Source organism: Ornithodoros turicata, chromosome 5 (genome assembly GCF_037126465.1).
Source record: "Ornithodoros turicata isolate Travis chromosome 5, ASM3712646v1, whole genome shotgun sequence".
Taxonomy (NCBI): Eukaryota; Metazoa; Arthropoda; class Arachnida; order Ixodida; family Argasidae; genus Ornithodoros; species Ornithodoros turicata.
The window spans coordinates 3,412,089-3,433,838 of record NC_088205.1 but is presented as its reverse complement, the minus strand read 5'-3'; the positions used below and the strand labels follow the sequence as shown (position 1 = coordinate 3,433,838).

General features: G+C 44.7%; 2 protein-coding genes across 3 annotated transcripts in view; one reads left to right on the top strand and one right to left on the bottom strand.

Moving 5' to 3' along the window:
• Positions 1-21,750, bottom strand: part of LOC135393807 (cell adhesion molecule Dscam1-like) — a 326,980-nt gene that overhangs the window by 118,162 nt on the left and 187,068 nt on the right. Inside the window, exon 4 of the mRNA XM_064624088.1 lies at positions 11,960-12,109. Within this exon, the coding sequence (XP_064480158.1) occupies positions 11,960-12,109 (150 nt within the window). The remainder of the gene's footprint in view (positions 1-11,959; positions 12,110-21,750) is intronic.
• Positions 1-21,750, top strand: part of LOC135393809 (uncharacterized) — a 207,583-nt gene that overhangs the window by 60,345 nt on the left and 125,488 nt on the right. The gene's annotated exons all lie outside the window — the stretch shown is intronic.

Below are 21,750 nucleotides of genomic sequence, written 5' to 3'. Positions count from 1 at the left end.
AGCCAACCATCATCCTGAGCGACAAAGTTCCCGAATGACAATGATGATATAGTATCAGTGTTATTTCAACCCAACAGTTTCGAAGAAAATCCAAATAATGCAAAGCCACTTCTATGTAATTTCTATAAACACAAAAGAGTAACGCGTTAAATTCGAGGTGTGCCTCTCACGAAACTTCTTGTTCTTCGTTAAATTCATTCCTTCAACGTCACATTCCAGAATGGCATACAATCTTGTTTCGTTCCGTATCCATCTTCACGTCTCCTGCACGTTGTAACCCCCCCCCCCTTCTCTCTCTCTCTCTCTCTTTCTTTCCAAGCTCCTTGACGGCTCACCAACTTTTAAATAAAACTGATTTCTTTCCTCTTCTCTACACCTTGTCAGCGACCCTCCAATCACACGAATTCCATCCCGGAGCCTTCTTATTCGTCTTGCTTTCTTTTTTTTTTATATTATATATATACCATACATATGCGCCGTCAGGACGTGTCATTTCATGAAGCTCACCGCCATTCCCCTTCGGACACTCTTGCCTTTCGAAGTCATGCAGCATTTTGTGTTTTCTTTTTTTTAGTCTCGTCCTTTACAACAGTTCCGTGATAAATTGCAGGGTCGGTCACGGTTACTTAACAGAACGGGTGCTTCGTCCCTGGTCGGGAAATAGACCGTGACATCCGACTTTCAGAGTAGCGTTCCTTTGGATTTTTTTTACGCGTATCCACCCTCCAATCTACACGCCGCGTTCGGGTATCCGAGTTTGTTAAGCTTCTTACTTTCTTCGCCTTTTTTTTTCTTTCTTTTTTTACTGTCGCGTTCCCTTGATGACATCGATCAAGAGAAGTATATACATATATATGTGCGTGGGCTATCTTTTCCTTGTTGTTCTCGAGCAGGAAAATGGAGGGCCCGCTTGAAGGGTTCACCTTGACGATCTCGTTCTGGGCAATGAAAGCCCGGTGCGAAGGCTGTCGTTCCGCCCCATTCGAGTTGTAATAGCAATAGAAATGGGACAGAGCTCGACATCTTCAATTGGTTAACGGGCGTGGACGCGAAACTGCGACATTACCTCTGCAGTTTCGAAGGACAATTCCGAAGCAGCGAATCCTGGCTACACCAGTGTTCCAAATGTTATCCTAATAGGAAGATTACGAGTAACTAAGGGGCAAAGAGAACGCGCCCTACTTCCATGCAAGTGAACTCCTACGGGTCAACTTTGTACACAAAACCTAGCTGTGGTTGACTTAGGCTTCGAGTCGCAACGTAGAAGGCCCGCATGCTTCAAACTCTTCTTTGTATACTGGTCATGTTGCGAAAGCACCCGTTGGATGCGACGTCCTTAGAGCACATTTGCGTAAATTATTGTGTAAATTTGCAGTTCGTCCTGTTTTGTGTGTGCCTTTTTGTCTGTGTTCGTGGCTGCGGCGGTGTGAACTTGTCATGTACCGACTTCCCCAACTTCGGACCCTCAGTCACATTTGCGTACTTTTAACGCAAACGCGTAGAATATTCGCTTTAACGAGACATGTGAATCCGTCTCCACATCTCCTCTTTCCGTCATATTAGCGTGTTTGTCGCCGCTCTTTTCTTCCTCTGTACGTAGGAAGTCGAGGAGAAAGAATGAAGAAGGTTCATGTACCGTCGAAGAAATCCCCATATCCATACTGGTATCTCAACACAAAGTCTGTCTCATTTGTCAATCTATTGTTATTATACGTTTTACGCGTAAACTGCGCCTGCGAAGAGTTATTAACGAAACGCCGTCTCCCAACGACATGGCGTGACAGGAGAGAATGGCGGCATAAATCCCACGTATTGTGGCAGCCTCTGTACTGTTAGAGGAAGCCAAACAGATACGATGGCGTGCCTCTCAGGAGTGAGTGGTTTTCATGCCAGGAAGCCAGCAAGAGTAAGCGAACATTGTGCTTTGTCATGCGCCACAAGCAACAGGGAGGTTCTCAGCAGTAAGTGACGTGAAAACCATTCTGTAAAGGGTACTTCACCTCACTAACACCCTTTGTGTGGAGAAGCCAACGCATAGACGTTTCCGCTTCTCACGGAACGCGGACTTGACGCACGTGGCTAGTAGTTTTTCGGTCGAAGTTGCGGGGTACACAGGAGAGGGGATATTAATTAGCTGCTGTTTTTCCGCTAATTAACATTATTCGTAACGAATAATATACTGGAATGGCCATAATTGCGGAGTCGTTCTCGACTACGAATAATTTTCTTATATACAATATGCTCCTCCGCTTAGGGCTGAAAGGGCGTTTTTGCCGCTGTTGAAAACTGCCACTTTTCATCCGCATACATATAGGGGTGCTGGTGCGTCGTATGCGAAAGGCCACCGCGGTGGCTGCTTATGCGATTCGTCCTCCGTGCCTTTCGCGAAGGATCGCAATGGACACCCAGAGAGGGGTGGAATATTTTCTCTCTGCATATCGCCTGCCATTGATAAACGTTACAGCGTTGTCGGTAACTATGCTATAGCGATAGAAACGTCTCAGCAGAGGGTGCCTGCCCCCTCGCGCTATGCTCGACCGTTTTTTCGAAATAACCGTAAATTTAAACAGCGTGAAAAACAATGTACGCAACATGCTGTTTCAACATCTTACGATGAGTGAGGAAATTTGTCACATAATTTAAGGAGTAATTTATGGGTACACTTATTTATGGAGTTTAACCTCGCGGTGCACTGGTTAGTATAATATATGAAATGATGAATTCATGATATGATGGGTAAAATAATGATCCTTGTTTTCGATATGACAGCGAACAACACAACAAGTATATAGCAATATCTGTGCCAGCACTGGACATAAATACGTTTTTCGTGTATTTAAATATAAATACCAAATACTTTGCATAAATATATATTTAACGACTTGGCTCAAATACTTGATACTTAGTGCAGTACTTAATTAGAAAACATAAATAAAAATTTTAAGTACCCTAAATACATTCATAAATACCACGCAGTTAGTTTCTTTGATCAAATAAGGTCCTTGAACTTCAGTTTTTCATTCTTTTCCCAACAGGTTCGCATTTGGTACTGCGTTCCGTATGGGTGTAGAAATGAGTGACGTTGACGCCCCTCGAATGCTGACGCTAGTGTATGCTCTAAAGAAACTTCTGAAAGTGCACTAATCCTTCAAACCAGGCGAATAAGCTGTAGCCTCTAAAGTATCGGTCACGACAGTAAATGGAACTGCGAAATCTGGAAACATATGCGCATGTGGCTTACCTGTATGTGTTTACAACGTAATTTAAGCAACGAAATACAAGAAGTATTTACAAGGATCGCTCAAGGTTGACTGACACTTTTGCTCGAGAAATCAATGTAATTGAACAAAACTTTCGAAGGACGAAGTGTAGTCTTTCTCGCAGCAGCGGCAACCAATCATGGCGGTGAGCAGTGTTTCTGTAGCTATGGAACAGCGATGCATAATCATGCCCCTTGTGAAGAAGGAGAACGTCAAACCAGCTGAGATTTTGCAAATATTACAGGCACAATAAGAGGAACAAAGGGGGAAGAGTCCACGAATGGTGCAGACAGTTTGGCGAAGGACGGGATATTAGGGTGACTATGAACTACACGGACTTGTTCGTCCGACTGCAGTCGCATCAGTGCATTCAGGAGCACTTACTGCTCCGCAACGTCTGTGCACCTCACTTGCACCCCGACACCTCACTTGTGACCAGAAGGGAGCGCGCATGGCAGTCTCCGAGCAGCTGCTGAACAGCTTTCAATACGAGGGGGACGAATTTTTCTAGTTTGGCAACCAATCCTTACATGTGATGAAACCTGGATGCATCATTTTACCCCAGAGACAAAACGAAGGAGCATGGAATGGCGACATAAGATTTCCTGCCGCTAAAGAAAAGCAAGGCGCAGCCGTCTGCTGGGAAGTCCATGGGAACTGTCTTCTGGGACATGCGGGACGTCATCCATGTTGACTTCTCAGAGCCAGGTGTGACGATTAATGCCGAGTACTACTCCACGTTGATACAGGGTGCCGTTCGAAACGCAATTCGCAAGGAAAGGGGATGTTGTCCGCAAGGGTCATTCTTCGTCGTGATGATCTTCCAGGCCTCACACGGTGAATTTAACGGTAGCAAGCCTGGCCTAATTGCGTTGGGAGGTTTTGCCCCATGCTCCTTACAGCCCAGATGTAACCCCCAAGCGATTACCATTCGTTTGGATCCCTTAAAGAGCGCCTTGGAGGAAAGACGTTCCACACAGATGAAGCCCTCCAGAAAGATGTCCTGCGGTGGCTACGACAGCAGCCCACTTCTTTCTACGCCAAAGCCATCGCATAAAATTCTGAAAGACAACTGCAGAAGTCTACGGAATGATGTGGCGTTTCATTTATTTGAAATCTAATGGCGATATTTCTCTGCATGCCTTTCTAGGGGCCTGTCTCCTTGGTCCGTGACATGATTCAAATTCTAATTGACCCATGCCCATGTAGACGTACAAAGATAGATTATCTTAACGCTGCCATATAGCCACATGATTTATTACTTGGATCATATTTTGTGTCGGTCCACTATACACTTCACATCTCGTGTCATTACGGCTACAGTCGTGACCGCCCGCTCTCACCACCACCACCACCACCATGAGCAGCTCAGCCTCGAATCCAATGAGCTTCTTCCTCTGATTTCCCGCTATAACGATCTTTGAATCTGATACATGTGCTTTTTTTATTATTTGCTGTGCTTATTATATTGAACAACATGCATTAGGTGCACCTCTAACCGCCACGACGAGTTAAAACTCTATCTCTACCCACTTTTCTAAAACACTCCGTTCACGGTCACCTTCATTCCCCAACTTAATCCCCTTCGATATTTCTCCGCACGACAATTCAAGTCCACTTACGCCATAATGCCCCCTGCGCCTTCCTTCCTAAGACAGTTTCTGCTCACAAACTGCCACGTACACACCGACTCTCACTGAAATATCATTGCGAATTCCTTCCCTGCACGGTGGAGTCCACGGGCAACTTACCCGGCGAGCGTATCTCTGTCGCCAGTTGTGCGGGACACGTAGTTTCAGGAACGACCGTTTCCCCTGCGCAACTGGCGCACACTCGTGTACTGCAATCATCACAATTTCGCTAATAGCTTGCGAGGAGCTTCATCCCCAGTATCCCCACGGATCCGCAGTTTCTTCCTAATTCGTGCACCATTGAAGTGTCTGCGCCAGAAATTACCATTGTTTGTGTCTTTTTTTTTTTCTTTCGCACAGTCCCGCTTGCGACGTGCAAGAATATTTCTGGAGGTAATGACTCGCGAATCCGTGCCGTCGATAGCGTTTATACACACTCGGTGATTTCGATGTTTCTATATCTATGTTTGCCGTAATTTCGTGTATGTTTCATCACTGTGCTTGAACGCGGAGCTAACTAGGTTGGAGGATGCGTGGTCATTTTTGGTTCGACAGCGATCAGCACTCACTGCTGTGCATGAAAATGGCTATGATGGAGCGGTGAATAATTATTTTGGAGAACAATGTCCTCTTGGCGTACGCTTGCACTTCATTACATTGCAGATATGTTTCTGTGCGATGCTAGTACTACATGAATCGGATAATTTTTTGGAAGGTTCGATGCCGCTTTGTGTGTGAGTGACGTACTAAATGTCGCGCGGTGTTTAGACGAAGAGCATAATTTCCTCACATCATCATGGTTTAGTTGTCGTTGCTATTACACAGTTGTTACCAAGCAAGATCTTGAACATAAAAAAGCGCATTTGTGGCAAATGTCACAACAACAAGATTACGAATGATGCCACGTGGTGTTTCCGCGCTTAGGCTGGTCAAATATCACAGCCAATACAAGTTTTGCTATTCTTCAAGTAGATGGGTTTGGCTTAGAAGTATCAATTCAAAGTTAGTACCAAATTATGTGGACCTTAATGGCAATATTGTTGGTTACACAACACATTTAATCTTTCTTGGCGTTCTGCGTATTCGGGAGGCCAGCAACCATACGCCATGAGCAGAAATATAGTGGTAGAGCCTCAGCGAGTGGTACGGTTCGACGACGAAGTTCACCGTGAGTAGACGAGCTTCTATTGCGCTCGTGTACGATCACCAGTTTAGGCCTAATTGTTTTAAGTACAGCTAGTTCCTGCTTGACTTCATTGCTGAATCTAGTGAGCCTCAGTGCTTTTCCTCCCTGCTATCGTTGCACCGAGCAGCTTTTTCAGGCCTTCCGTTAGGCGGTCTTGTGCGTAGCAATGAACTCCGACCTTGGCTTTAGCGGTACCACCGCAGAGGAACGCGGCCGCTCGGACGTGACGCCTCCGCAAGTCTACGGCCAACCACCTGTCGGCCCAGCCCAGGTTGCCCAAGTCAACACAGGTGACACTAATCTTGATGATTGCATCAAAGGATCATCCGTTTGCTGTCGAGAAGTTTCCATAACACCCGCATCATCCTCAGATCGGGACAGCGATATTCCAGCCTATACTGCGACGGGTTCAAGCTATCGCGTCGATAACGAAAACGCGGCGAAGGCAGCGAGACCGCCGCCAAAGCACCACCTTGAGAGCCGACACGGCGAAACGTGTAAGCGTATCATCCACTTGACTGGCTGTACCAGACGGTACCGGAAACAGTGTACCGTCTCTGCAACTAAGCAAGCTTTCAGAAATCCTTGGGATTGGAACTCCAAATGAGCTTACCGAAATACGCGTTAACCGGAACAAGAAAACATTGTAGCTGCACCCGGGTGAGAACTTATGGAGGCGTTAACAAACTTCTCTGCCTTAACTACCTGCGCACGGCCCCTGTCGGTGCTGGTCGACCATTGGTCTAGTCCACGTGTCTGACGCGACTGTGAGTGAGTGCTCTCTCGCAGCGCGGTCAGCCATCCCGATCGTCATCGTCCACAGGCTTAGGAAAGCTGGTGAGTGGGTGAAAGTGCTGGTCTCCCGTGGGCCACTTCACCGGAACGTGCATATTGGAATAGCGAATTTTCTGGTAACGAGTAAATCCAGGTAAACACTTCGTAGTAAACCCTACGCAATGTCATAAATGTGGACGTTTCGGTCACTTTAGTACTGCCTGCTGATGCGTCCAGATGTACGCAAAGTGTTCAGGAGATCACGAGGTTCATAACTGCGCGAATGAAAACACTATGAAGTGCGTGAACTGCGGAAAGCAGCACACGATGACTGATAAGACCTGCCTTGTGTGGCAACTCGAGACATCTGCATACTGGTTCGATATCTCCAACGAAGTCCATCGTTCAGCAACCTTTAGTACAGCCCCTCGAAAGGAACAGCCCAGAAGCATCGGGACATTGCCCTGGCACTTCACTGCGGAGGTTCCCTTCTGGTCATACTTTTCGAATGCGATGTCGAATTGTCGAGGATAATTTCGCTTAAACAAGACCGAATTAAGACCCAGCGCTATAGTATAAACCGTGAACTGGCTTGCTCTGTAATCCAGGGTTCGTGTTTCAAAGCTGTGGGGACACCTAGAAAATGGAGCTGTGAGTGCCTTGTACGTATGTGAGCTCGGACTCCTCTAAGAACAGCTTCGCCTCCGCATGATTCTCAGATTCTGCCAACACTACAAAGCTACACCCCCCACTACACCAACGCTACAAAAGGCACATTGTTGACTGACAGAACTTGTTAAAAGCTTTGACTGCGAAGCAAGGATACGGGGAGGATGCATTCCCAGAGGGCTTTAGATTTCCAAATGGCTTCCTTCGCAACTTCAATGGGGTGCTTTGAAAGATTTTGTATAGGCACTGTGCGCTTCATTGGGAACAGGATTGCTCGAGCTGAGTGCACAGTCTAATGTGGTCTAGTGAAGGATTGCCCGTTGAATGGGACTCTGTGCATCGAAGCGTAACGATGGTTTGTTATGTTTCTGATGACTTACGTATTCATCATCGATAGATTGATTTTTAAAAGAAAAAAATGGAACGTATTCATCATCATACGACATCAGTCGGTAGTATTTCTTGATCCGTCCCATCTCAACGCGTATGCACATCACAGTAGGTCTAGAAGCAAGATACTGATACTTGGGAAATATATTTGTTATCAACCAGAGAGATGTAGAGAGCATGTGTGCAAACATATGAGTTGATATTTCTTCCCTCAGGTATCTGTAACACAGGTATCTGTAACACGCAACCATTCTGTACTATACCCATAGTGTAAATTATCTTAAATTCAAACTGTGTTTCGTGTTGTGAGTAGATTATAGCTTCATGCGAAGCGATATTTATAAATACAGTCTGAAATTGCTGGCTAGATAGTACAATACTTTTTGTATTTCTGCGTGGCTGGTTCCCAACACTTCCAGTGTCTGGACCAATGCACGACTTCAGAAAATCCCAGAGAACTTGGCTCCGCTTTGAACTATGGGAACTTGCTTATCAGGAAGGAGGAGGAGACGAGGCGGAGGCCCATTTTTCACGAGTTGTCAAGGTCAGAGAAAACGAAACGCGAAGTACTGTTCTCCTTTTCTGATAACAGTAATCTCCTATGATGCAAAGCGTGCGCAAGAAGCACACTGAATTTCCTGAAATCGTCTGTTATTCAGAAGTTCGCCGTACAAATTCGTAGCTCTGCCCAAGATGTTCTATGGACGCTCGCGGTATCTGTGAAGTGCATAAATGGCACCACACGCTAGCGCCATAACCTTCTGTCTTTTTGACATTTTGAATTTGATCTGCAATCCGTTAAGGGTGGTGCCTTCATGTGGTTAATAGTATTCACCACTAATCACTTAAAGATTAGAGAATTATTTACTTAATACGGAATCCACCAACTTGCCCAATTTCTCATCATCATGCAATTTCGAAATACCTGTTGACAATCCCTTCCTTTACCTGTTTTTCTCGAATTCTTGATCATCCTTCTGTCCCTTCAAAAGATTATCCCAGCACCAAGTAGCTAACGTTTGTCAAAATTGCGCTCATTCGTAAAATTTTGAGGTAGGTTTTCTTGCATTTAATCGCGTCTAATAGACGCGTCACGGAAGGCAACTCGAAACCACGGTGGCGTGTTATCTCTACGAACAGGACGCATCTAGAATTTTGCGGTTCGCCTAAGAGGGTAATTGTGTCCCGAAGCAATCTTCTCTACTATCAGGCTCTACGGACTTCAGATCCTCCTTCGGCACCTCGCCTCGTTGCAGTCAACACGATAAGGAGAGCGCTTATTGTCAGCGGCAAATTATAAAATGACACTTGCAAGAAAGCATATGCGAGGCTCCCTGTGCGCTCGTTCCTGATTGGTAAGGACACACCTCCATATACTCACAATGAGGGTAAGGGCAAGCTGCGCGAGAACTTCCCATGATAAGGCGCGTGGCTTGAGGCAAAGATGAATCAGAATAGCCTTTTGTGTGCACCACTCTACGTCGGGGGACCTAACATACGCCGAAAATTCGTATAAAAATTGTCATTTGGTCTGCTACTTTGTGGACATATCTTAGAAATGGACAGAAAACAAAACACGCTGCCTTCTTAACATTTCCCGTTATGCTACGAAACTAAGCAAACCGAGATACGCCGAATACTTGGTATTCGGCGTATCTCGGTTTGCTTAGTTTCGTAGCAGCCGAAACTTCGTTACAATCTTTATTTTGCTGCGCATTTGAACTTTCGAAGCACGACCTGTACCTCTGTTGTTTTACTTCCAGTAAACGTGCACTATAGGGTTATTCTAGGGCGTTAGTACCCAAGCTACGATCCCCCATATCATCGAGGACTGTGAGCGGTACACGTGTGAACGCCGGGTACTTCGACGCCAACTTGAACTCCTCGACCATAGACCATTCAGCCTGTCCAAAGTACCTGGCCCATGGAGCTCTCCTGCGCATCAGTGCCGGGCTCTTCGCTCCCTTTTTGCTTTCCTGCAGGCCACTGGACTCCTCGAAGAGCTCTAAACAGAACTCCGACCTGTCGTCGCTTCAATCTCACCATAATTCATCCTCTCATATTAACCACTGTGAAGTGGGGTAGTGTCTTGTGGCTACCACGGGGAAACATCCCATGTCATCATCACCTCTTCATTTATTGTTGTTGTTGTTGTTGTAAGGCGTTGCCATGACAGCTGAGGAATATGGAGAAATCGGGTTTTGGCACAGAACGCAAAAGAGCGGTTTTTAAACGGTAGCAACTAACTGGAAATAATATATATATATAGAGAGAAGCTGGTTTAGTTTGGATGTTTGTGCATTCCGTAGGGAAACGTGAGGAACAGTCAGGCATGGCGCAGAGTATTACATCGCCGATATCTGCCTCATCTGCCGACATCTGACCCATTCGTCCGTCAAACAGTGCGACATCGTCATCAGGTCGTGCTACAAATGGTGGAACTGTAGTGGAGTCTTGTCAGTTGGGCTAGAGGAGGGGCCTCAAAGTCAAATCGACTCGCGGGCCACATTGACCTTAGACCATATTATGGAGGGACACCAAAACGAAATTACGGTAGTTACCACAAAATACCCACCCTATCATACCATACCATAACATAAAAATATGCACAGAAAAACAGGAGTGGTGTAGTTATTGTGGATCCGGACGGTTTGTGGGGAATTCATTACTGAAAGGCACCACTTGACAATACCCAGAGAAATGAATAGGCTGACTTTCCAAATCTGGTACTGAAAATATGAAATATTGTTTTAGAAAAATACGTTCTTCACAAACGATGTGTGGCAGTGTTCTGGCGTTAACCGTAACAAGAGGAACACGCAATTATTTTGTCGGAAGCCTCTGCTCTTTAAGTTAACATGATAGTGTTTCCTGCTTTGCAAGTGTGTGTGCACTTACTGGGGTAATTATCTTCATTTCAAAATTTTTACGTCAGGCAATGGCATGTTACGCACATCAGGCTGTAATTGCTTCCGCATATCCACAGGTCACTTGTGATACAAACAAATTGGTGTCCTGCCTGTAAAGTTCATTCATTTCATTTCCTTTTATGGGAGTAGCAGAATTCGTCAGGTGACGAATTCAATATCTTCCGTTTTGTTTCTATAATCAAACTCAAACTCAACTCGGAGCGTAAACACGCGGACCATATGAACGCCGGCAAGCACCGGAAAAGCCCTGCCTCAGCTTTTAGCCCTTCAGCTTTTTCGCTGGTGCGTGCATGTCTCGCATGGGGTAGTGTACTGCTCTCAAGCGGTGAATCACCCCAGGCCATAGTCATGATTTAACAGTAGTAGTAGTAGTCGCATGGGGAAGCAGCGTTGCTTAAATTTTCAACTTAAGCGACGTCTTTGAGGCACCCTTTTCGTTCCTGAGCTGCAAGCATTATTCGAGAATTTTAACTTTTTAAAAGCAAACTTCCAGACATCATAAAAAGATACCCCGACGGCACCGCTAAAGTACACGCGTGTGTGTTAGCGTTCGGAATCCCGAGCCATTTTTACAATCCCGGGATTTCGGGATTTCGAAATGTGTATCCCGGGACGGGATCGAGATTTTTTCGCAACTATACCCAGGATGTCGTATAGCACTGTATCCACTTGCACAGCCATTCTCATCACAAATTGCGATATAGTTCGCGTCTTCTGTCATTCCCATGAAACATTCTAGCGGAAAACATCAGGCGAAGCCGGTGAATTGCCCGAAATAGAATTTTGTATGGACAGTATAAAACAAGTTTTGTTCTAGCCAGCGGACTTTAAAATGTAAAGTTTTCTTTCCTGCGCAAATATACAAACAAAAAATAGACCAACTTCTTCGTCTCATTGAGACACACGTTCCCCTAGATCACTGACTAACGTTTAGACGGTTGCCGTGTCAGCACTACTGTGTACGGAGCGGATGGAATACCGTTCTATACGTTGCGGAACCCCGCATACAGGAAATTGTTTACTTTGTGAGCAAGCGCAGCCTATTCTAGGACGCTATACCCTTTCGCAGAACAAGCGAAAGTTCCGTTCCAACCCGTATGTTGGGAGAGTCGGACTTACCGGTGAGGACGAGGTCTCCTGCTGTAACGCTTAGCGTCACAGCTCCAGTGAGGCGGTGACGAGTTTGGCAACGATATTTGCGATAGGAATCCTGCTGGTCCGTTTCCCGGATGAACAGTTCGCCCGTTGGAAACACTCCGTATTTGGCTCCTGCACAAAGAGAGAGGGAATAGGAGCATGTGTAAGAACTCCACACCAATATTTAGCCCCTCAATGAAAACGTCCCCGATATTGAAGCTATTAGAGAGTTTTAGGGAAAAGTTCAAGTTTCACGATCAACGTTTCCGGAAATTATGACAAGCCAATTGCCCGATTCCTTTGGAGTCGATGACATCACGTTGCCGATATATGATTGACTGACACAGCAATACGGAATCAGAGGGCGCTTACGATTTCCTAAAACTCCGTATTACGGTACGATACAGTACGGTACGGTGCATGACACGGTACAATAGTATTCAGCAGTACATTCCTGCCGCATTTCTGCACACCATGCCAAAGTGGACCAAGTCAGTTGGGAGAAACGTAAGCGTTGAAGTAAAGAGTTGATTTTGAAGTGCTCACAAATTGCTTCAACTCAAATCTCCGTATTTTTCTTTTTCAACCACTCAGTCAATCAATCTGTCTTTTATCTACCCCCTTTTGTTTAAGTCTTAGCCCTCGTGCCGTACCATGTAGAGAAGCATTTACAAAGACTATGTGCTAATGTTTCTGAACATTCCAATAAAATTATTACGTTCACTGACGCATGTCTGTAACCAATGCACTTTCAATTATCTTTAAGCTTGCGGGTAACAGCTCCATGGTTGTGAAGGTGAATTAATGACAAAATTAATTTCATTAACGTAACATCAATAGTTGTTAATGAATTAGCGCCTAGTTGACTTTCCATTGTATTAATCTTTGCGATTTGTTAATGTGAACTATTAAAACTTACAAAAGGTCGCAGGTCGTTATATACGCAAGCAGGTTATCACATTAACAGGGTGCATCAAATGCTTACTGCTTGTTCCTCCTATTAATGCTTTAAGCTCGGTACTTTTAACCATCCGACAAAATATTTTTGTTCCAATTAGCTGTGTGTGTGCTCGTTACTGCGGAGCTAATGGTGATAAACAAAGAAAAACAGACCGACTTAACGTAACAGAGGCAACGAATTTAGTTGACGTTTCGTCTCTCATCCGGGAGACATCATCGGTGCTAGCCGGTCTCCTGTGCTGCATAATTTGCAGTATACGGGCACTTTAACTGCTTAGCTAACTTTACTAACCTATAGCATTGTTTTTTAACCTTTCCTCTCTTTCATTTTTCAATAAACATGCCCCTCCCCCCCTAACTTTACTAGCTTTGAATGACATTGATTATCTCTCTGGTTAAACCGCCACGTCAAGTTTGAAATTACTTTCGTTTTGGTTGTCTCGTTTTATATACATGGCGTGTTTTTTTTTAGATGCGAGCTGAGATCGTGTTAAGTACAGTTACTGCGTTTACGTAGTCGTCATATTATTTTATTAGAATATTTTCTCAATGGTATCTGTCTTTCCAAGTTTTTTTTTTTTTATAACTTAATTTGCGACATCAGCCCCTTATTAGTGTGTTTCTCAGCACCGTCGCATTTATTCACGTGCGCTTCAAGTGACTTTGATAGATTACGAAATCGATTCACACTTCTCTCGTTTTTTTAATAAAGACTCATATTTCATGAAGCGAGTGATATTCGATACTTGTCTGAAGACTATCCAGATCGCTGCGCCGTTGGTCCCAACGACAGCTTCGTTCCAGTCCAGTAAACTTTCACTTTTACAAAACAAAGCGCATTGTACTAAAAGAGCGGAATAGAAAGGGAAACAGCGCGTGCGCTCCACTGAACGCAGATATAATATGCAGATGTAAAAAAAAAAAAAGTATTCCAGGATGACCGAACGCAGCTGGTTTGGCGTTCATGACTTAAATAATGAAAATCTTGTCCGTAATAAATTTTTATGACGAGGTATTACGTTTAAATTATGGATGAATTCTCGCTGGGGCTGAACTCGGAGATCCTTTGTATGTGTGTGGTATCAAATATGTATGTTTGTGCCCTTTCATAGTACTTTTTTGTCGGTGCTGGTCCGCTGCAAACTTGTTTACTCTCGATAAATAGCTTACTTTTTTGTAGCAGTAAAGTTTGCTGCTCTCATGATATCACATGGCTAGTTGTCACCATAACCGGTTAGGTGTAAGATAAGTGCTGCTTCCCATTGTCGGCGGGCTTCAGCCATATCGGGGTTGTTATACAACTGTCTGATGTCGATCTTGAAGACGGTTCAGCGAGCGGTCCCTTCCCTATACTCCTGTTTAACACAAGATTTTAAATTACCGTAGCCGTCGTGTTACGATATAGGGTACTACAACCAATCTAAAAGGAATGCGAAAATTTTTGACAGTGCCTGAGAAGCATATCAACGCAGAGTTTACGGATCAGTTGTCAGTTGTTTTTTACAGGAGTGAAACCTGTCGCCTAAGCCAAGCAGGAAAATAACTTTTTTTCTTATATAACCCCCCCCCCCACACACACACACAGCTCAGTTATCACTCCCCCTAGGAAAGCCTAGCAGAATAGAGCAGCTCCCAAAATCGGACATAACTTATTTATTTGATTCATGTCGGTGCTCCCTCGTTGTGGAACAAATCCCCGACCTAGGAGGAAGCACCGTGGTGAGATCTGTGATTGAAATGCAACATTGTTAAACCGAAATGCGAATTGTAAAAGCAAAAACGTAACACGAACGTGTCTTACTGTACAACAAAACATACACGATGGAAAGATAAAGTAGACAAAATTAGGGCTTAGGAAAGGTCCAAGACCCAAATAAATCTACAGCGGCATGACTTTAAAAAGAAGGGAAAAAGAAGCTCAAGATGGGACTGAGCACTTGCATGCCTATGTAGTGTTGGTTACGGTACTTTGCTATTAAATAGCTTATTTTCGTATGCACACGATTTGTACGGCGTTCCGGTACATGTAGTTCTGCTGTGTAACCATATACCAGAACTGTACCAAATGGCCACTTAATGTAAGCTAAGCTAACCACAATAGGAGAAAGGGTCTGTAAGGTACAAGATCAGTAATATAGTAGGTGAAGCAGAGGAGGAGGAGGAAGGGAAGGATGAGAATAAAACGAGGACGAAATGTGGGAGGTATCGGATTTGGGCACTTACTTGTGTAATTAGATAATTATGTTAATAAAATATTCTGAACAGCAGTGTTCGTCTGACTCTTTAGTAGATCTTGTTAAGAGAAAAGGTTGCCCTATGTTCCAAGAACTATCTTAGGACGTTCCTCAGAGGTCAAGGATTGTCCTTAAGGACAACAAAGAGCATAACTATCAACTTACTTGTCAACTCATCATTACTAATAATGCTTGTCACGTTGGGTATTCCTTGCTACGATGAAGACAATCTAAAGCCGACTGTCTGATAACTTTGCGAATAGCTTTTTGTGTGCACTGTCGTGATTCAGGTCAGGTGCACTTTTCGATAAAGTAACAGAAACCGTGTCCTGAATCCCCACTTTGCTATCAAAATGCATGATTGATAAAATGTGAACTGCAAAACGTATCACAGACATTTGACTGCCCTTGCTGGCGCGGAAAAATGCTGTACATATGCAAAAACGACAATCTACGCCTTGTAGGGGAATTTACTCTACCTACAATGGGGGAACATCGGGCCCATCTGAGCAAGAGAGGTCCAAAGCGACATGTTTCGAGTAAATGAAACGCGCCTCCTGTTTTCTCTCTCAAATTATTCCATCGCGCGCCTAATCAGAGCAGCCGCTCCTTCTGACCTACCCAGAAGGGTGTCCTATACCAAGCAGATGTAAATTAGAATCGTGTAGTCCTGATTAAAATGTACGCCTCGTGGCAGCTGGAAATTAGAGGTGCCTGGCCCCGTGTTGCCCGCCTTTATGCTTAGGGCTTCCCCCGATTGTTCAGTGGGAGAACCGGGAAGCTCTGCCTTTGTACACGGTGTTGGATGGAGGACAGTAAGGTTATTAGTGCGCTTATTGTGACGCGGCACAGTTCTCTAAAAGCTGCGAACATTCTCCGATGCGTTCGATGGTTTTCGAATGTGAAAGTCAGCACTGTTGGCTATGCAGGTAGGATGGACGACGAAGAAAAGGAAGCGGGGAGGGATATGTTCACCTAAAAAAAAACAACGAAAGGAAAAGTTAGGGTAATGAAGAATGTATGTGAAGTGAAAGGACAGAATAAAGGTGTGCCATGGCGCTGTTAGTGTTATAGGAGAACTTAATGAACGCATCAAGAGAACAGTTTCATAGCCGGCACCGGTGAGCAGTCTACGTAAGTGGACATAGTATCAGAATAGATTCGTGATAATTGACAGAAGAGAAAAGCAGGCCGGAAAGATATTGTTCCAGGTTTTCAACACTGATATATACCGGGTGTTTCAGTTAAATCCCCGGGCTAAATAATTTGCGAACCGGTGCACCAATCGAATAACTTTCTTTTTTACAAGTATCTATCCAATACCGCCTACAAGATTCGCACCGCGTGAATGAGCGGGAGGCGCTCATTATTTAAATAAAAATTCAAATGAGTTTCGTGAAAAAAGCTAACTTCTAAAGCAGGGTGCCGTCGGCATTAAAATGGGTACTACCCCTTCTAGGACCTTCAGTAGATACCTTTTAGAGAAAAATCTGCAACCGAAGCGGGTCATTTCTTGCAAAAGGACGTAATTCATTGGTGTAAAGACGTAATTCATTGGTGGGTAAGGGAGTGGAAGAGCGTCCTTTTGCGCTTCACCGCGACCAGCCGCAACAAAAATATGTAAACCGAAACCAATTATGCAACAAATCACCCGCTTCGGTGGCAGATTTTTCTCTAAAAGGTGTCCACTGAAGGTCCCAAAAGACGTAGTACCCATTTTAATGCCGACGGCGCCCTGCTTTAGAAGTTTTTTTTTTTTCACGAAACTCATTTGAATTTTTATTTAAATAATGAGCGCCTCCCGCTCATTCACGCGGTGCGCACCTTGTAGGCGGTATTGGACAGATACTTGTAAAAAAGAAAGTTATTCGATTGGTGCACCGGTTCGCAAATTATTTAGCCCGGGGATTTAACTGAAACATCCGGTATATCATATATATCTCCGGATAGATCAATAGAGTGTGAAATAGAAATAGAGTGTGAATACTGTCTGCATGGCCTTCTTGGTGCGATGGTATGTTATAGCGGAAAGTCCGATATGTAACCGAATACCACAAGTGGACTAATGGGTGGTAGATAAACATTGCTTCCAGGATCGAGCCTCGGACACTTTCCGGTACACGTTAAAGAACCCTACTGTCGGAACTATCCGCTGTCCTTCCCTGCGGCATGTGGATCATGTCGCCGCACAAACATTGGCTAACTCCCATTACGTGTAAAGGGCGCTTCGCACTGCTGCGATACGGACAGATTTTTGTCTGCGCGACAACCGGAAGTTCAATGTCCTGTCGCGTCGAACATCAAGTCACACAGGCGACACACGTCAACAACCGACACGACGCCTTCGTGCGACAAGACGAGTCGCATGCAGTTGACAACTGCTCTCGACAAGCGTCGTGTTCTATCGCACATCCCATGGCTGGACTCGGGAGTTGCAAACTTTATTGTTGCAAAGCAAATGCAAATGGCGATGGAGGACGGTGCGCTAGCCGCGCTTTCTCTTTATGTTGCTCTACACAACAGTGACGACGACAGGAAGGTGAAACAGATCATTTGATCGCGGCCATGGCTACTGCGCAGCAAACGTCTCGGCTACGAAAACTTGATGCGCGAACTTGCGCTCGAAGATCGCGATGGGTACCGGCAATAGATCCGATGGAATGATTCCCTCTCATACATTCTATGAGCATCTTTTCCGAGTCAAAACCTTGCTCAGCTACCAGCGGCATATGTTCTCCTATGCAGTTGCAAATATCAAGTGAACGCCCAAGCGCAGGCCAGTAAAAATTTACAAAGAATCATGAAAAGGCACACAAAGGCGTCACAAAGCACATAATGTCACCAGCAGCCACCGGCCTCTGTCGAGAGCCGAGCAACGGGCAAATGGGAGCGCAGCTGTAAGCGCCGAGTGTCGTTCGGCGCTCACGTTAACTTTTTTTTTTTTTTTTTTTTTGGGGGGGGGGGGGGTGCTCGAAACGGCCCATATTTTTTTATGACAGTGCCTCCAAGAATGCAAAAACGTTTGAAAAAGAAAAGCGTAGGTGGACAGCAGAGACAGCGCGGAGGTTGGACACAGGCAGTGCAGGCGAACGGTTGTGTGTCGTGTGTGTGGTTACCACTGATTCCCGACATCGTGCATCAACTCATCAGCTGCTCCGCCCGGCACGCATTAGTTCGGACTCTGGACTCCAGCGCCGACGCAGCTAAGACGTTTGAATTCAATGCTGTATTGACGCATTTAACGCAACCTTTCTGAGAATTCAGTACGTACGCTTATTCGTCGTTGAAATTAAAACAGCACGTCTGGTAACTTCAAATGATGTCGTTTATACGTCTCAACCATTTTACAGTAAATAATGTTCAAGTAAGTCAGTTTATTATGCACCCTGTGTCTGACCACCGGTTCATTCCGCTCTAAGAAAGCGCCTATTTACCGCAGCGTTGATCGCAGATGTTTGAGCAGACCCAAGCAGCACAATGTACTGAAAGTCGAGTGCAATAGGGGTGGACGGTATGTGTCTTATCAATGTTCTTTAGTTTCACGAGTCTGTTCAAGGCCTTCCGCCTACCCGTCCACCCCTATTGCACTCGACTTTCAGTACATTTTGCTGCTTGGGGAGGTACAACATCGGACGACACGGTCGTACGACGTGATTCATCCAACTGTCGAATGAAGTCTGCAGTCACGCTGACAAAACTATCCGTACGACGTCAGTCTTGTTGTCACGTCGCGGTGGTGCCGCATCAGTGTGACCGTATGTCGGCGATATCCTTGGACGACGACTCCGCACGACATGACTGCTTTCGACTTCCCGTGCCGTGTCTCAAGCTCTTGTATGTCGTGTCGTACCAGTGTGATGGACCCTTAAACCAACTCCCAATTACAAAACAGTTGTACGATGATTTGTGAATTCCAGACAACTGTTATAATAGTAATAGTTCTACTTAGTGCCAAAGAACGGCTCGGGGCCTTTGTGTTGGCGCACTATCCGAGGTATACAGGGTGTTCAAAATTAAGCTTTCACTAGCACTTTATAAGATAGGCGAACAAAAGAAAACTGGTGCTGTTTTTCTGTTCCTTGAGTAAGAAACAGGTGCTACATAATTAGCAGCACCTGTTTCTTACACAAGTAGCGTAAAGTTATCATCCGGTTTCCTGTCATCACTGTGTTTGCGTAGGGCTCGTGAAAGCTTAATTTTGAACACCCTGTATATGCAATACGCAACTTAAAATTACGAAGCGAGTTACGAGGCAATAGAGCAAGAGTGCGACAAAGTATAATGTAAACGAAAGCAAAAACACAAAGTAGTAGTAATTACCTGATCTTTCTGTTGCGGTTTTGCGCATACTTGGGCTAGCTTATGCCTTAATGTTGTACATAATGTACTTTCCTTTTGTTGGTGTCGCTGTATATATTTTCAGGCTTGCTGTTGCATGTTCTGTTGCGGTTTTATTACACATTGTTGGGTCAATGCCTTGCTGCTGTACATTCTCTATTCCTTTTGTGTGAGAGATTTTGTTGTAAATATTCTGCTGTCTTGTTGTTGCACGTCGCTTGCCGAGATGTTGCGTGTAATGAACTGTATATAGACTGATTTTACTGACTTGTGTTCTTTGTAGTTGTGGAGTTTTCTGTATGTATTGCTGTTTGTTTGCTGTACTAATTGTCGTATTCACACTTGTATGCTTTACCACGTTATATTAAATTTTCCTCCAACACAAAACACAAAGTTGACGAAGAGTGGAACTTGAAGACCATGTCAGGACAAACACAGGCACAGTGCACTACAATAATTAGAGGGCACAGATTACTTGATACCGTGGAGGGAGTATATGTTACATTCGAAGAGACCGGAATGATTCAGGCTGGGTGAGGGAATATTGCATAACGGGCAAGAAACTGAATTAAGTGAGAGGAAAGTTCAATGGGAGGTTAATATGTAAATGCAAATAAACTACTCCGACATTGCCTAACGTCAGCTGTTTGCGTATTCTTCCGACTGTTCCTCTCTGTACAAACTTCGTAGTGGCTCAGACCACAGTGTCACACTAAACAGAGCAACTATTCGCCAGAGTAATCTACGTCAGGCAACCTTTGACTTTTGGTTCATGCGCAGTTCTTGACAGTAACTTTGCCACTTACCGCATTAGAGCCACTTACCGTTATTTCTATGTCCTTTTATACATACACAGAGGCGGCGCCCCTCGGGCCTGCTCCTGTGTTCACGGGCATTGTGAGGATAGTCTCCGTGTCCGACAGAGGACGCTAAGTCGATTATTCCATCAGGGAAGGATCTAAGTGTCACAATAAAGTCGCCCTAAATGGATTATCTCCATTATGTTGCTCCAGACCAGGAGACGTATGCAGTCCAATTAAACCGTACCCTTGCAGCTGGACAAAGAGACCGACTGGATATTGTCCCACAGAGCTCGCTGTACTGAGGCAACCCGCAGCTGTGACCTCAAGGAATATATCGTTCTCCGTTCAGTCGTTTCCTATGTGGAGTATATAGAAGCTTATCGACTGATTGCACGGGTAGATCAAAATGTAATGCAATTTATGATGTCATATAATATGATAGCCACGGGAAAAATCATATGCGATGCAATTTCTGCATTACTATTCGAAACGGATTATCTGTACGTGTCCTAGGATTGGGCATGATCTCATATTTGGCTGCAAATGGGTCCAGATTAAAGGTTATTAAAGGCTACGGGTAGGATTGTGCTATAGTATAGATCTCGTTTGTGCAAAATTTGGAACATTCGTCACGTTGTAACGAGTCTGTTTTCAGTGCTAAGCATTATTTGTTATACGGGATCTTGTTCGGCTGGGTCTCGTTTTGCTGAGTAGTGATTTTATTTCCTTCCCGTAGGGACGCACTCACTTCCACTCAAGAGGGCCCTTTGAACAAAGCTACTGCAACTCCCCGGTTACCAGTAATATGATGTTATTTATAGGCTTGTCTGAAAATTATTTAAACTCTTACTACTTGCGTACTATAATAATTGGCAATATTCATCACAGTAGGACGTGGCTTCTTTCCCGGGCCGCAGTACACGGTTTTTTATACAGCACGAATCATTTCGGAACTTCGAACTAATTAAACGAATTCGAAACCGAATTCGAATTAAACCAGAACGTCCTCACTCATAAAGCATCCGGCAAAAAAGCATATTTACGAGTGTCATACTCTGCACCTCCCATGTAACTCCTCTCCCGAGGATTTACAGGTGTGAATAAATTGATTGATCAATCTCTTTTTGTTCCTTGATTGATTGATCAATCTCCCTTTTTATTCGCTTTAACCAGAATCGCTCTTCGTAGCGCCGCACCAAAGTAATGCGTAAAAGACAACCGCAAGAGGACGGTATGTTAATTTGGACCCCTGCTTTCTCAGCTACTCCCCGGTTCTACACAGAGGGAAGCAAAAACAGGAATGTAGATTCTCCTTCTGACAGGGAGTTCACTTTTCCCATGTGTTAGCGGACATTTAACGCTATCGTAGCCTCTTATTCAGCGTTTTTCGAAGGCGCCGGAGGTCTCTCGGGATAGACCGCGCGGCGAGGGAGGTGTG